General features: G+C 35.0%; 1 protein-coding gene across 2 annotated transcripts; it reads right to left on the bottom strand.

Moving 5' to 3' along the window:
* Positions 1-3,088: 3,088 nt before the first annotated feature.
* LOC116032570 (exopolyphosphatase PRUNE1-like) lies at positions 3,089-15,261 on the bottom strand. Of its 2 annotated transcripts, XM_031275201.1 has the most exons (11): positions 14,401-15,261; positions 13,222-13,409; positions 12,487-12,567; positions 12,375-12,416; positions 6,922-7,008; positions 5,605-5,731; positions 5,443-5,523; positions 4,893-5,030; positions 4,527-4,591; positions 4,269-4,374; positions 3,089-3,376 (listed from the first exon to the last, which is right to left on the bottom strand). In XM_031275201.1, exons 1-11 carry the CDS (start codon positions 15,026-15,028, stop codon positions 3,291-3,293), a joined length of 1,629 nt encoding a protein of 542 aa, XP_031131061.1. In that variant the 5' UTR covers positions 15,029-15,261; the 3' UTR covers positions 3,089-3,290. The 2 variants fall into 2 exon arrangements, with proteins under 2 accessions (XP_031131061.1, XP_031131062.1); XM_031275202.1 differs by lacking the exon at positions 12,375-12,416.
* Between the last annotated feature and the right edge of the window lie 1,233 nt (positions 15,262-16,494).

Raw genomic sequence — 16,494 nt, 5'->3', positions numbered from 1 at the left:
TCTACATCATCAATTAAAAATGGAACGAAAATTAGATAAATATTACTACGTAATTCTTTTCATTTTTCCTAGATAAGGTTGCCTGATATTAATTTACACATAACAATCGGCACTAATAATTAAAAAAAATTAAAAAAATAGAAGAACTGTCGGAGACGTCTGTTTTTTTTTTAAAATTTTATTATTATTATTATTATTATTATTTAATTATTTTAATTAAAATTATTTAAAAAGTTTATTTTAAAATTAGTAACCACCATGTCATCACAATTGTAGGTAAACAGGTCAATTTGGACTTTTTTTTTTTTGAAAACATGTCAATTTGTACTTAATTGCATGAGTTTATATAGTTCAGGAATCCAATTGCATTCTTTTTGAGTTCGATGACCTAATTGCAGTTTTGTGTGTAGTTCAGTGGTTTATTTGACCATTATTCCGAGAAAAATGATATTACTAATTGATTTAAAATATAAAAAGATCGTAATCTATATTCTATACTATATATAAAAGTAAAATCCTCCTATTTCATTCCCCGCCTAAACTTTTGTAGTCAATTAATGAAATATTTTATTGATCAAATAATTAATAAAGCTTATTTGTTAAGAAAATGTAAAATAGAAATTAACTAATATCTATAAATTGATAATATGTATATTCACGTATCAACACTATTAATAAAAGTAAAATCATTTATCGGGAAAAGAAAAGGATATTACTAATTGACTGAAAATTATTTAAAAACTTTAATAGTTAATTATACTTTCCTTTTGAAAACTCTAAGTTATTTAAACTTTAAAAAATTAATTGAACATGGGTTGTTAGATTTTTATAATAATCAAAATTAATTCATTCAAATATGGAGGAGGAAGATAAAACTAAATGCAATATGGGGAAAATGAATATACTTAAAGTATAAAAGTATAATTACACATATATTAGTGTAATTGACTAATAATAATTGCCTAATAATTATTATGATAATTAAGTTAAGCATCGGTCGTTGAATTTATTTTTATAATAATTACAATTAATTTATTTCTCATTTTCTCATATTTATTTTAGTAATAATATAATTATATAAGTCATAATATAATTATATAAGTCATATTACTTATAGATCTTTTTAAGATAATTTTAGACAAACAAGTCATATATTATTCAATTAATTGAGTAATATTTTTGTACTAATCTTATAATCAAATAAATGTACACGTTCAATATTAGAATTTTTTATAATTTCATCTTTATTTTTATTATCTCAATATATAATAAAAAAATTTATCCACGACTGGTAATTGGACAATTATTTGTTCTAATTCAAAGGAAAACATCAAAAAACATAATCGATCCAATCAATTTCATCAATTGCGCTATATAATATTCGATGTTATAATATATATAATTGTATATTGATCCAAATATTCTTTAAATATTATAACAAATCCATTCCGTGCAACGCACGAGCGAAAATACTAGTATAAATAATAGAATTAGCATGATAACATTGTGGCGATCATAGAATGTCAAGTAGATAGTGTGTTGCAGAATATGTTAGGTTTAGTTTTGAGTGAATACCAGTGAGAAGGGGAGGGGTTTATATTTGGGTAGAATAATGGTTTAGTTAGGAATCTATACAAAATTATATTATAGAATCCTATTATGACTTCAATATTCTAATTTTAAGTTAGGAATCTATACAGAATTGTATTATAGAATATTGTCAATTTGTTTGAAAACTGCAATAAAGAAACAAATTGCCTAAACAATTTAATGTTAAACTTCCGTTATATTTAACGGAAAGAATTTGGTAAAATTATAAATGATTAGGATATATTAGGAATTTAATTGGAGGTTGCACAATAAGAACACAAAGTAAAATATGTTATAGCAGAATATTACACACCGACCAAACAATGGAATTCAAATTGCTATTAATTTCTTAATGTGTTACTGACTCTTTTACATTGTAGTATCTGTTCATCTCAATAATGCCTCCACTGAAGTTCGATCTCATAACCTCCCATATGAGAGAATCACTACATGTCATCTGATCATAAGGTGCTTAACATTTAATTCGTAACGTTAATTTTCTTATTTCACAAAATTATTCTATAAGGTTATACTCCCTCTGTCTCACTTTAACTGTCATGTTTACTATTGATGAGTCAATTCAACTCTTCTTCCTTGGTTGTTTTCTTTAACATTTTGTTATAATTTTTAAATTTAAGTTTCGTATTTAATATGGAGTAGTACTTTTTATGTGATTTCTAAATATGTAAAATAAATATTATAAAAAATTAATTTGTAAATGACTTTAATTAAATCTCATTATATTAATTTAACCAAACATATAAAATGGAATAGATAGAGGATAACATTTTGGACTAATATTAAAACAATGATATACTTTATGACGTGACGATGACAAGTTCCTTACAAGAAAAAGGACAAATACTTTTGAAAAATAAGTTTAAAAGTATGGATAACTTAAAAAAAAAATTAATTTTATTTTTTATCCTAAATTTATAAGTGTTATTTATTTTTAGTCCTTTTTTGTCAAAACAACTCCTTTGCTCCGGATAATATTGTGGCATGACAATTTTTTATCATCCGTCAACAGAACCGTTTAAATGACGTTAAATACAATGACACTTTGGTCTATTCAATTCTAAATGTTAAGTCCTTTTTTTTTCTTACATTTATGTGTTATTTCATTTTTTAGTCCTTTTGTTTTTTAAAACATTCATGTAACATGTAGGTCATAACATTATTGTGATATGACCATTTTTGTCATCTGTCAACAAATATGTTTAAATGACATTAAAATGACATTACTAACAACTCAAAATCCTCACTTTCTTCTTAGTAATAGAATCACAAGTCTTGTAAATTTTTATAAAGTAAAATTATGCACTTAACTTTTGTTTTGCCATTAAGTAGACTTGTGGTTTTTTTAATTGTACTAGGACAAAAAGGGATGTTTTGAAAATAAATAAATAAATAAATATATATATATATATATATATATATATATATATATATATATAATAAAACCTATAAATCTAGGATCAAAAATAAAATTAACCCCTTCGAAAGGATAGTGTTCAATTCTGCATTTCTAAGTCCTCACTAAGTAATAGAATAGAATATATATAGTGCAAGAAAGGAGGTAGAAAGAAAACGGAAGGAACAACGACGAGAGGAAAGAGAATATTAAGAGCATGTATATAGCCTGCCATATTACACGGAGTATATATTAAGACATTACACACTATCATCTGGGCTGGCGTTCATTGAAATTCTTCAAGGAGAGACTCAATTGTCTTCCTCGAAGTAATTCTATCAATCTCAAATGCCCTCATCGCATCTGGAAGACCTGCGCACATCATGTCAAGAGCATTTGCCATTACAGACTTCCTTTTATCCATTATTTAAACATCAACAGGTGAGAGCATTCGGACACAAAACCAGCCCGGACCTCGTTACAAATACAGAAAAACTCAGAGATATGAAATTCACAAGGCAAACTAATCACGTAAAAAACCAAAAATTTTTTTACCTGACCGTGTACTATCATCCCTTAAAAATTAAAATTAAAGATGTTGGGAGTTCAAAACCCCCTCCCGTACACAAATTTTTCTGTGAACCATGAATACGATGCACATTTGTATTCTAATACAAAATAATATATTTTCCATGAATATAATGTACATTATTTGTGTACTGAATGTACACTAGTTGACAATATACAAACTAATGTAATTTTCGTACTTAAATAATGTACTTTTTATTTGTAATCCACAAAATAATGATTGCCTCTCGTATGAAAAAAACCAATTTGTCAAGCACTTTATCCCCAAAACATTATTACATGTACAATGATCCATACAACTGTGTGAACCATAAATAAAAAAGTATATTTTTAATATACTAAAAGTTCATTATTTGTGTACATAAAGTACATTATTTGAAAGTATGTTATTTGAGTATTGAAAGTACATTTTTTATTTACTATTAAATAATCTAGATTCAGTATAAAAATAATGTACTTTTAATATATTAAAAATGTACTTTATATTCATGGTCCACACAACTATATGGACCATGGTCCACACAATAATTTGCCTTTGCTCCCTAATTGGGCTGGTCCAAGAACAAGGAAATATATCTCCTACAATTAAGACTTACTCAAATATCTCGTGCTCTAACCAAAATAATACTCCGTAATAATCATGTAAAGAGCAGCACTCCTGAAAAAGAAAACTGACCTATCGGTTGCAAAATTTTGAGGGGAAGTTGGTTTGCTCTGGCCATCATAAAATGAATCAGGGTTCTCAAAAGCTCCAAAGAATCCGCGGAGATCAGGATTTCCCTCTAAATTGATACGAGACATGAATATAAAAAGAGTTATAACAGGTTCAAAACATTAATAAAAGGCTGCATTATCACCATAATTACGAGTATGGACTCTTTCAAAAAAAAAAAAAAAAAAAAAAAAGAGTAAATAGATTTGAGAATAGACCAACCTTGAACTTCTTATCTGTATCATAATAACCAGAAACAATCACGAGTAGGCTAAGATTCTCAAATCCTGCACCTCCAATAACACAGCAGCCTTTAAAGTTCATTTTACATATTATCATGGTAGACGTCTTAAACTATAGGCCACAAGATAAAAATGAAATCGTGATTAATTGTAGACACCATAATATGAATGTAACCATAAACCAAATAAAGGACAATTATAAAGTACATTAAATTAATTTATGCTATCAATTAGTTTTAACTTATAGTCTTATAAACTCATATGTTCTCTCTTATTTTATCAATGTGGGACTCTTAATAACTGCTTATAATCCAAATCTTAAAAATTAAGTTCATCATTTCCTTACGCTGGAACTCTAGTATATCTTCTGTTGAAGTAGCCTCATGAACCAGAAGCTGGGCTATTGATATTCCAATTGAACTCATTCCAATATTTGTTGCCGTAGATCTTGACCTAATACTATTAGGATTCCCGCCATTCCCAACTTGAGAAAAAAAAAAAAAAAAAAAAGTATGGTTAATTGGAAAATATAATGCCATCAGCACACAAGATAACAGATACCATATATTGTAGAAATGCACAAAAAAGGAACATGAAAATGCATACACTTCTGATGCAGTTAGAATATATATATAGCATCTTTAAATTAATTATTAACTATACCACACAACGATGCTGTCAATTATAGTGTAAAAACTAAAAACACCTTCCCATATCAGCACTCAAGTTTATGGTCACCAAATGGCTCACTTCAACTTCAAATGAATCTATTATCATGGCATTTCGTTCAAAAATCATGACAGTTACATCTAGTTCTCAGGCCAAACATGTAGTTGAGACATGCTAAATGGTTTTTCACAAGCTTTGGATCGGATTTCAAATGTAAAGATCTAAACCTGTTTTAGTCCATTTCTTGTAATCTTTCCGCAAAACTTCACTTGCTTTCAGTTCAGGTACATCTTTCGTCTTGTATCTCACTGAAAGAGACAGTTTAAACTCGGTGGTGAGTCTCAACTAACAACAGGAAAGTAAAGAATGGATATTGAGGAATGGCATACAAATTTCGTAGAGGCCATCACATCCAAATCGACCAGCCCCATTAATCAACAACGTGGCTGTGTATTTGTCTTTTGTAGTAGACTGAGGATTTGTCAAGTTTCCAGTATCCATGAGGATGCCCGCTAACTACAATGACACAAGTATTTTGGTCAGCTAGAAGCAACAATAAGGATAGGGCGATAAGCAAAGCAAAATAAATTATGGCACATATTATCAGCCTCGAGCAATAACTATATCCATACAAGTAGAAATATACGTGTAATTGATTTAAGGGTCCGTTTGGAAAGCAGTAAAATGATTTCTGAAAAATGAGTCATTTTTCGGAAAATAGTTTCATTTCCCGTGTTTGGTTGTATTCTAGAAAACTGTCTTTCTGTGTTTGGTTCATTTTTTGGAAAATGGATAGAATTGTATAATTAAATATTGTAATTATTTTATTTAAAATATAAAAAATTATAATAATATTATTTATTAAAAAATAGAATTAAAAACTCAAAAATTATATTAAAAAAAAAAAAAAACAAAAACAAAAACAAAAAAAAAAAAAACGTAAAACAGCATGTCGGTTTTCGGCCGTTTCCCACCTCTTGGTCCATTTTCGGTCATGGGTGATATAGGATATGAGTTAGTTTTGGTCGAGAACATGCGGAACGGTCATTTTCCATAAAAATGAACTGATTTTCCTTGGTCAACGGAAAACATTTTCCGTTGACCGCATTTTCCAGGCGTTGCCAAACACCGAAAACTTAGAAAACATTTTCCGGAAGTCATTTTACAGGTTACCAAACACACCCTAAATGATACAATTTCTTTGTTCTTATATTGCATCAGGAATGTCTGGGGAAAGCTTTTATCCAAGCATCTATGTTTGTTTCCAGTACACTAATGCTTTAACTTCAAATTCAAGGCATAAAAAAGGTAAGCTTTTCATATTCCCTCATTGCAAATCATCATTTAATAAGTTGAACCCCAAACGTAAGGCCCCCTCACCGCTTCTGCCCTAGAGACTAATGGAGATCAATAGATCATGGAATGTGCCTCAACTGGCCTGCAGGCCCCCAAATGCTTGTACGCTAATGCCCACAACAAATGCGTGTATAGATCATCAATTAATAAACGATCTTGTGAGGTGAAAAAGAGTAAGAAAAGACAATAAACACCTAGGATCCTAGTAAAAATGAAAATAATAAATAAGAACATATAACAAGATGAAGGGTCTTTTATGGGAAAGCATTAGTATATTGGAAACAAACAAAAGACATAAATAAAGCAACATATGTGTATGAACAAGTGACTTTAGATATAAAGTAAGGTACCAGAAGTTGACTAAATCCCTGTTGAGCCAGTATCTCAGGTGAAGTTAAAACAAACTTTTCAGCAATAAGCGTACAGCAGGATGCTTCCTGCAAAATTTAGAAGTGAGAACTGGGCGGGCCATATCTATATGGAGTGATATTGTTGAATAAGTACTCAAGTAATCAAGAAACAGTCTTGGAGATAAAGCTGTATATGTGAAAACAAGCATAAAGATGGTAGTTTTATTTCTTTGTCTTTTAAACTACTAACATATGTGTTGAAAGCTCACAGGATAGTGTATTCAATATGTTTTATATTACACTCTACTTACAATCTGTTCTGCATACAACATATATATATGCAAAGAGAAAGGAAAACAACAAAAAACTGGACTGGACTGGGCTGCCCAAGACTCTCCACAGCTCAATACTACACAATGCTCAATGACACAATGCTCAAGGAGAAATATTATTCTAACACTCCCCCTCAAGTTGGAGCATATATATCAAACATGCCCAACTTGTTACAAATATATTCAACCCTGTCTCTGCCGAGCCCTTTAGTGAATAAATCAGCCAGTTGATGGTTGCTACGAACATGAGCCATAGAAAGTAATCCTTGTTGAATCTTTTCGCGCACAAAATGACAATCTACCTCAATATGCTTGGTCCTCTCATGAAACACCGGATTATTCGAAATGTGTATAGCCGCTTGATTATCACACCATAGGCGTATGGGCTTCATCACTTCCACACCAACCTCCTTTAAAAGATTGTGCACCCAAGTTATCTCACACGTCACATGAGCCATTGCCCTATACTCGGATTCTGCACTAGATCGAGCCACAACAGTTTGTTTCTTGCTTTTCCAAGAGACCAAATTACCTCCTAGAAACACACAATATCCTGTCGTAGACCTCCTATCACTCAATGATCCTGCCCAATCAGCATCAGAAAACGCCTCAACATTCATATGTTCATGGTCAGCGTATAGAATACCTTTTCCAGGCGCATTCTTGAGATATTTTACAATTCGAACTGCTGCATCCCAATGAGTTTGCGTAGGTGCTTGTAAGAACTGACTTACTACACTTACTGGAAATGCAATATCCGGACGTGTAATAGTGAGATAGTTCAATTTCCCTACTAACCTCCTATATCTCTCGGGAGAATCAAGGGCCTCCCCCTCACCATCTATAAGTCTAACACCTTGCTCCATAGGTGTCTCGCATGGTTTTGATCCCAATAATCCAGTATCATCAAGCAAATCTAACACATACTTTCTTTGGGAAAGAAATATTCCTTTTCGAGAACGGGAAACTTCGATCCCTAGAAAATACTTCAACACTCCCAAATCTTTCGTGTGAAACTTTTTCTTGAGAAAAGATTTAAGGGCTTCAATCCCTTTTGTATCACTACCTGTGATCACTATGTCATCAACATAAATAATTAAGAGAATGCATCCAACATTAGTATGCTTGAAAAAGACAGTATGATCACACACACTTCTCTGCATCCCAAACTCAGTAATTACACTACTAAACCTCCCAAACCAAGCTCGCGGAGATTGCTTCAAGCCATATAGAGATTTCTTCAGTTTACACACTTTCCCAGACTCCCCCTGAGCAACAAATCCAGGAGGTTGCTCCATATAAACTTCTTCCACCAAATCACCATGCAAAAATGCATTTTTGACATCTAACTGATATAGAGGCCAATGATTAGAAGCAGCTAAGGAAATAAAGATACGGACAGAAGCTAACTTAGCTACAGGGGAGAAAGTTTCTGTATAATCAACACCATATGTCTGTGCATACCCCTTTGCTACTAGACGAGCTTTAAGTCTTGCCACCGTCCCATCAGGGTTCATTTTCACAACATAAACCCACTTGCAACCAATTGCAGTCTTACCGGTCGGGAGAGGTACCAAATCCCAAGTCTGATTATCTTCAAGAGCAGCCATTTCCTCTTCCATTGCATGTCTCCACCCATTATGAGCTATAGCCTGACTCAAAGTGTTTGGAACTGACACTGAATCTAATCGTGATACAAAGGTGCGAGATGAGGCTGGCAAATGATTATAAGACATAAAAGAGGAAATAGGGTGTTGACAATGGTGGTTACCTTTACGGAGGGCAATCGGAAGATCAGGATCCTTTGACATAGGTTGTGGTAGGGGAGGAGTATTCACCTGTGCAACTATCGGCGCTACCATATCTCGGGGTCGCCTAGAATACACGTGAGTAACGGGGGGTCTGGAAATAGATTCTACAGGAATAGTGATGGTATAGGTAAGGAAATCATCTTCTATTATTGGAGACCTACCCCCGAAAATATTATCAGAGAACACAGTTTCCTCAAAAAAGGTGACATCAGCTGAAACCAAATACCTACCCAAATCAGGAGAGTAACACCTATACCCTTTCTGTGTCCTAGAATATCCCAAGAAGATACATTTAAGGGATTTTGGATCAAGTTTTCCCTTTTGTGGACGGACATCCTGTATAAAACACGTACAACCAAAAACCTTAGGGGATAAGGAAAACAAAGGCTTGGATGGACACACAATTGAATATGGGATTTGACCATTAAGTACGGAAGAAGGCATCCTGTTAATGAAGAAACAAGCTGTGTGAACAGCATCTGCCCAAAACACTTTAGGTACTTTCATTTGGAATAAAAGGGCACGGGCAATTTCCAACAAATGGCGGTTCTTTCTTTCTGCAACACCATTTTGTTGGGGGGTGTAACTACACGAAGTTTGATGTAGGATACCATTTTGACTCATAAAGCTGGAAAAAGACTTAAGGAAATATTCTGGAGCATTATCACTTCTCAAACACTGTATGGTCTTATTAAATTGAGTTTTAATTTCAGCACAAAAACTTTGAAAGACATCAAACAATTCATCCCTAGATTTCATGAGATATAACCAAGTACATCTCGAAAAGTCATCAACAAAGGTTACAAAATATCGGAAACCATTTTTGGACGTAATCCGACATGGACCCCAAACATCAGAATGGATTAACTCAAACAAGGAGTCTACTCTATTATTTGCCCTAGGAATGTAGGAAGTACGATGATGTTTTGCAAACTCACATGACTCACATTGCAAAATAGTTAAGGACTCTAAACTAGGACACATCTTCTTCAACGTTGATAAAGACGGATGGCCATACTGACAGTGCAACTGAAACGGGGAAACATTGCTCACCAAACCTGTAGATCTGTTTTCGGGTGAAAATTGCTCTAAGACATACAGACCGCCAACCTCCTTCCCCTTACCAATAATCCTCTGCGTCAAAAGATCCTGGAACAGACAGTAACCAGGAAAAAACATAACAGAACAATTCAGGTCACGAGTTATTTGACTAACAGAAAGCAAATTGAAAGGAAACTTTGGAAGATATAACACAGAAGAAAGGGGTAACGAGGAAGTTGCAGTGGCACTACCTTTACCTAAAACAGTGGCTACAGACCCATCTGCTAGAGTAACGGTATAACCAGAAGTGATGGGTAGATATGTAGAAAGAATATTGGAGTTACCTGTCATATGCTCAGAAGCTCCAGAGTCAATGACCCATTGTCGAGATGCAGAAGAGACACAAGCAACTGGATTACCTGTTTGGATAAAAGTTGCAGAGGAAGACACTTGATTGGATGGAGACTGCGAGGAAAAGGAAAGTTTCATCTGGTTGAATTTAGCAAACTCCTCATCTGTCATTACTCCCTTATGACCTTCTGACATGGAAGCCATATTAGCAGCCACTTGTTGTCTTGGCGGCTTAGGACACTGGTTTCGAAAGTGTCCTGGATCTCCACAGTTAAAACAAACTCGTGGTCCTCCACGTCCACCACGACCTCTAAAAAATCCCCCTCGTCCTCTAAAGTGGTTATTACCTCCTCCTCTATAGCCATAATTCTCACCAGTATTTCCTCCTTGTGATATAAGGACATTTCTTTCCTGGAGCTCGTTTGAATCATTATTTCCCGATGCATTCTGTAGCATGGAAAATACCTGATCCAAAGACTCTAAGTCCTTATTCCCCAATAGTTGAGACCTAAGGACATCATATTCTTTATCTAGGCCAGAAATCCAACTAAAAACAAGTAATTTGACACGTTGCTTTTTCATTTCATCCACATCATTTGTTATGGGCATAGCAGCACACAAAGCAACACATACACTTTTAAAGTCATAGTAATAATCTCTAAGCTCACGTCCTTTCTGACTAGAACGATAAACCTCTTGAGATAATTGATATAACTTTCTCAAATTACTTGTTCCACTAAACCATTTGTTCACTAACTCCCACACCTCCTTTACAGTTTGGCAATGTTGCATGGACAAAATAATTTTCCTATCGATGCAATTAATTATGCGTGACAGTAAAGCCTTATCAGTATTTTTCCATTCCACAGCTAAAGTATTATCAGTAGGACATTCTTTTTCTAGGTGGTCTCCTTTTCCCATACCATCTAAATTCACTTTAATCAAAAATCTCCATTCAGAAAAATTAGACCCATCCGAGGCCAAAATTACATCAACTAATTTAGATGGTGTAGAAATAACAGTGATATTCCTTTCTTGTGCCATTTTAACTCCACCAACAGATTCAACACAAATACTGAACTTCACCAAATAAAGGGTTCTGCTGTCCGTACCTCTTTTCACCAAAAAAAAATTGCAAACTTTCAACACCTCCTACCTCCCTGGACTCAGCACGACGAGGCGATTCTGGGAGTATAAAATCCGTCCGGCGACGTCGCCGGAAACAGCCTCACGCGCCGGCGCGTGGCGGCGGAGCTGCTCGGCGGTGGTGGCGCGTGAAGGCGCGTGGCTTTTCCGGCGGCGGCGCGGCTTCTCCACCGGTGTCGTTTGGCGGCGACGACGACGACCCAAGCTGATCTGAGCTTGTTCTCCACCTCCAAAGCCTTTACCTGCTCCTTTCCCTCGTGCGGCAGTTTGGGAACGAAGCGACTCTGCTGCAGACAGTGTTTCACTCTCCTCTCACTCTGATACCATGTTGAAAGCTCACAGGATAGTGTATTCAATATGTTTTATATTACACTCTACTTACAATCTGTTCTGCATACAACATATATATATGCAAAGAGAAAGGAAAACAACAAAAAACTGGACTGGACTGGGCTGCCCAAGACTCTCCACAGCTCAATACTACACAATGCTCAATGACACAATGCTCAAGGAGAAATATTATTCTAACAATATGTGTTCCCGTTCGAGAAGGAAACCTCTTCTTAAAATAAAAATAAATAAAAATAAAAAATTTTTACATGAGATAATTAATCATAAAAACAATGAAAAAAAGAAGACCAAAAATAAAACTAAATGACATTGAGGATGTGAAGCGAGTGAATTGTTAAAACTTTACGGGTAACAGGTAGTTCTCTAGACTGTTTATAATTGAAAGAACCACAGCGTTCTAATCTACAACACAACTGTTTACCTTTTTGCAGCTCAATATCTCGACCACTGCCTCTTTAAGAGCCTATCAAGTAAGCCCAGTAAGTAATCACTGTTTGCAGTGAGTTAATAGCAACTAAAAAAGGTGCATTTACCTCTTGTTTGGATGGAAGCTTGTCACCATTCACTAGAGCCAGCGTAAGGCTCCCATACAAATCATAGTAAGACAGATCAATCTGTTCATTATCTCAGCAATTAAAAATTGAGAAATTAAATCTTCAAAATCTGTGACAGAACTAACATGAGTACTGTTTTCAAAAAAAAACTAACATGAGTACTGAAGTTTCAGAAAATCAAATATTCATTATGAAAAGTGACAATCTTTGTAGTAACGCAATGGTCAATCTTGTATATTAACTGACACAATAAAATTCGAACTTCAAAGTACATTTTAAAGAGAAGACATAATGGAAACAAGAAGATGCCTTTGGCTAAAAAACATGGTTAAACTAATGTAATTCATATTGATACCGTGAGCAATGAAATGAAACTAAGGTCTTTCAGGGTAACCCAACCAAGATGGCTAAGGATACAAACTTGTAACCACAAGGTCAAGAGTTCGAATCCCAACCCTCTTGGTTTGAGCCGGTCAGCTATGGACAACCTAGGCTGGTTTATCTCCTTTGCCGGCTAGGGTCACAAGGCGGGGTTTACCCAGTGCACACTCGGGTAATGGCTACGAGTTTACTTGGTCACCCAAAAAAATAAGGTCTTTTTTCTATATAAGGAAATTAAAGAAGAGATCAAGATTTTTAAGTACAGGTGACATTCTTCACTTTATGAGTAAAAAATGAAATTGGTGTTAGTATAATATTACTAACTCAATGTACCTCATCAATGAAAATCAAGGATGAGTGATCAACAAAGCAAGAATCGAGTAGCCATTTGAGCTCAGCATGAGAACTCATGAAATCAGACCGGTTGATGTTAATGACAGGGGCAATGCAGAATTGGTTATTATGAACTGTTTCATTCAAGTAAAAGGCATACATGATGGTTGAAGCAACAGAACCAATATCTGCATTACACAAATAGAAATACAATATCATTAAACAGCATACAATATTACAATGCAATTAATCCATTATACCATCTAAACTGATCAAATGAAGCATTTTATTTCTGCCATTAATGATCTCCCTTATCAGGCCTTCCTGTTAAGATTACCCTATTTGTGGTCAAAGCAGGGCCATGTATCAAACATCATATATGATTATGGAATATAGGGCAAATTTTATTGTGGACCATGCATCAAAACACATTCACACAAATAGTGAACCTAGATTTACTAAATACCATATTTTTAAGTGAAGGGGTGGGTGTGCCGGTTTACACTCCCACATGGATGATGGGAGTGGGTTCGAGCCTCAGTGGAGGCAACTGTTGACTCTTTGTGTTTCAGTACTTTGAGAAAGTAGCTATGAACAGATACTACATTGTAACAGAGTCAGTAGTACTCAAAAGTGAAGGGGTGGGTGTGCCAAATAAGTCCAGCTATCCTCTACAAATAATGAACCTCGTGTACAACAGAAATCAGCCTAGAATATACATGCCTAAATAATTAACCTTCAATCAGTTTGTGCATGCTCAAAATAATGAACACGAATATACATGCCTAAATAATTAACCTTCAATCAGTTTGTGCATGCTCAAAATAATGAACACTATTTTTTTTTTTGGTGTAACCCAAGGTATCCACCAAACATAGTAACTAATCCCCTTGCTGAATTGTAGGCACCTCATGACTTGGAGATTTAAGGTTGCTCTATATCCAAGGTCAATGACCAATCTCTTAACTTTTGGTTAAGAATGAATCCCTTCCACTTAATAACATCCACAGGTTTAATAATGAGCCTATGCACACAAATAGTAAAACTTATGCATATAAATAATGGACTCTCAAAGTTGTTTTCATACTATTTTGTATATAAATAATGGACATTAGGTATAAAAATAATGTAACAGTCCATAAAATTAAGGTTCAGCAAAAGCTGATAAGGTGTGATTACCAGATGATTGAGGGCCCAATACAGCATGCAGGTATCTTGAAGGCACCCCAGCTTTGACGTCATCTTTCCCAGCTTTTAGAAACATATTAAGCCTGCAAATTCCTTCACACGGTTCCACCATTTCAATCCGAGGTGAATTCCCATTGTAGAACGAAGCTGCTGTACGAGGAAGGGGAACTCCGAACCAATTCGTACTCCCAATGCTCACACTATCTGATCCTTTAAGCTTAGAACTTGCAGAAGGGCTCACTTCAACTGATTTCCCACTAGACTGCACAGGCGATTCATTCAAATCGGATTGAGAAGTTTCCGTGGAGGAATCCGTTTCCGAAGCCGTTTGTACTTTCCCGGAGGGAGACTGATCGAAGGATTCAAGAATCACAGTCGGGGGTGAGTCAGTTGAAGGGATTCCGGCCGTGGCTTCGCCGGGAAAATTGATAAGAGGGTTTTTGTGTCCCCGGTCACCGGCGTCGGAACTGGACCTCGGAAAAGCTCTTCCTGCTACCTTTCTTTGAACTTCGAAAGTGTTCCCTCTGCTGAAACCGGCGGCGTCGCCTCTCCGCATGCCGGCAAAGAAAGGGTTGTCTCGAACGCGAACGTATTCTTGATTTTGGTTTTCGGCAGACATTGAGGTTGTCGACGGAGGCGGTGTTGGAATAGGAAGGCGGAAGAGCGTAGAGAAACGAGGGCGTAGAAGGAGATGATGAGAAGAGAAAGAGAGAGAGAGAGAGGGTATGAGGCGACATAGTAGAGGCCGGCGCTGGATAGTGTTGTGAATTCCGCCGCCGTGGAGAACTCAGATGGACAGCAACTCTTTTTTTGGTTTGGAGTGGCAGTCGCCGGGCGTATCGCCGATGACATCAAAAGTGACAAACCGCACGCATGCCTGAACTACACCCATATATAAAACATATTGAGTGACATGTCACATATGTCTCGAGAGACATTTGTAAATCTTCATATTTCATTTTTGCAGCCCAAATTTTTATAGTCAATTAATTAATAGAGCTTATTTAGTAAGAAAATGTAAAATACAAATTAACTAATACGGAGTATTTATTAATGGTAATATTGTTTCTATATTCACGTATTAACGTAATAACATAATACCGTATAGAAAAGACATATTAACATGTATTTTCTTGCCTGCCTGTGAATCTTAGGCCTACTTTGTTATGGTTATTTCCTCTTGATTGAAGGATTTCATTTAGGCTATTTGTACATGTGTTTAACATTCTCACACGTTTTTTGAAATTTTCCAATTCCTTTTGTAGGTATTGTTCATTAGAAGCATTCGCATCTAAATCAGTCTTAAGTTCTTCTACTGAAGTTTTTAGGGTTAAATTTTCTAACTCTAGAGACTCAACATGCTTAATTAACTTAAAGATCAGCTTACTTACCTTACACCAGTTCTTGTACACATCTTCATAAGCTTCTGCTAGATCAACTTCTTAATCATCAGTTTGTATGTCTTCATCTACCGGTTCTGGTGTGGTAGGTTGCATTTTGCAGGTTTTCATATCTTCTTCTACATTGAAGAACTTCTCATAGTTCTCTCATTTTTCCACATCATCAGGTTAGTACATGTTGTCAAGGAATAGAATGCAACAAAATTACATGTCTGTTGTTCTGCTTGTTCATCATTATCAGAATCTTCAAAATCACTCCAAGTAAGTGTGCAGGATTTCTTATCTTTGTTGTTTCCACAGTCCGTTGCAATGTGTCCATAACCTCCACATTCATAGCATTGAACGCCTTTGAGCTTAAAATCTTGATTTGGACTTTTTTGTTTCTAAATACTTCCAATTCCACCTCCTTTACTATTTGTTTTAATCTTTCCTTGTCCCTTGGCTTTCTTCAGCATTTTGCCAAATTTCTTTGACAACATGGCCATAACCTCGTTCATTTTTGTATCTGAGTCAACTCTTGCAGGTACCGCAATGCCGAATGTAACTCCTTTGTTGTCCTTGTTCAGGTACCTATCTTCCTCATCCATTTCCAACTCAAAAGTCTGCAAATTTAACATTAAAGCATCTAAAGTTAGAGTTTTTAGATCTATTGATTGCTTTATAGCAACAGCTTGCATCTTGAACC

This window comes from Ipomoea triloba, chromosome 10, assembly GCF_003576645.1.
Source record: "Ipomoea triloba cultivar NCNSP0323 chromosome 10, ASM357664v1".
NCBI lineage: Eukaryota > Viridiplantae > Streptophyta > Magnoliopsida > Solanales > Convolvulaceae > Ipomoea > Ipomoea triloba.
The sequence above is the reverse complement of the archived record's forward strand: the minus strand, read 5'-3'. Positions and strand labels throughout refer to the sequence as shown.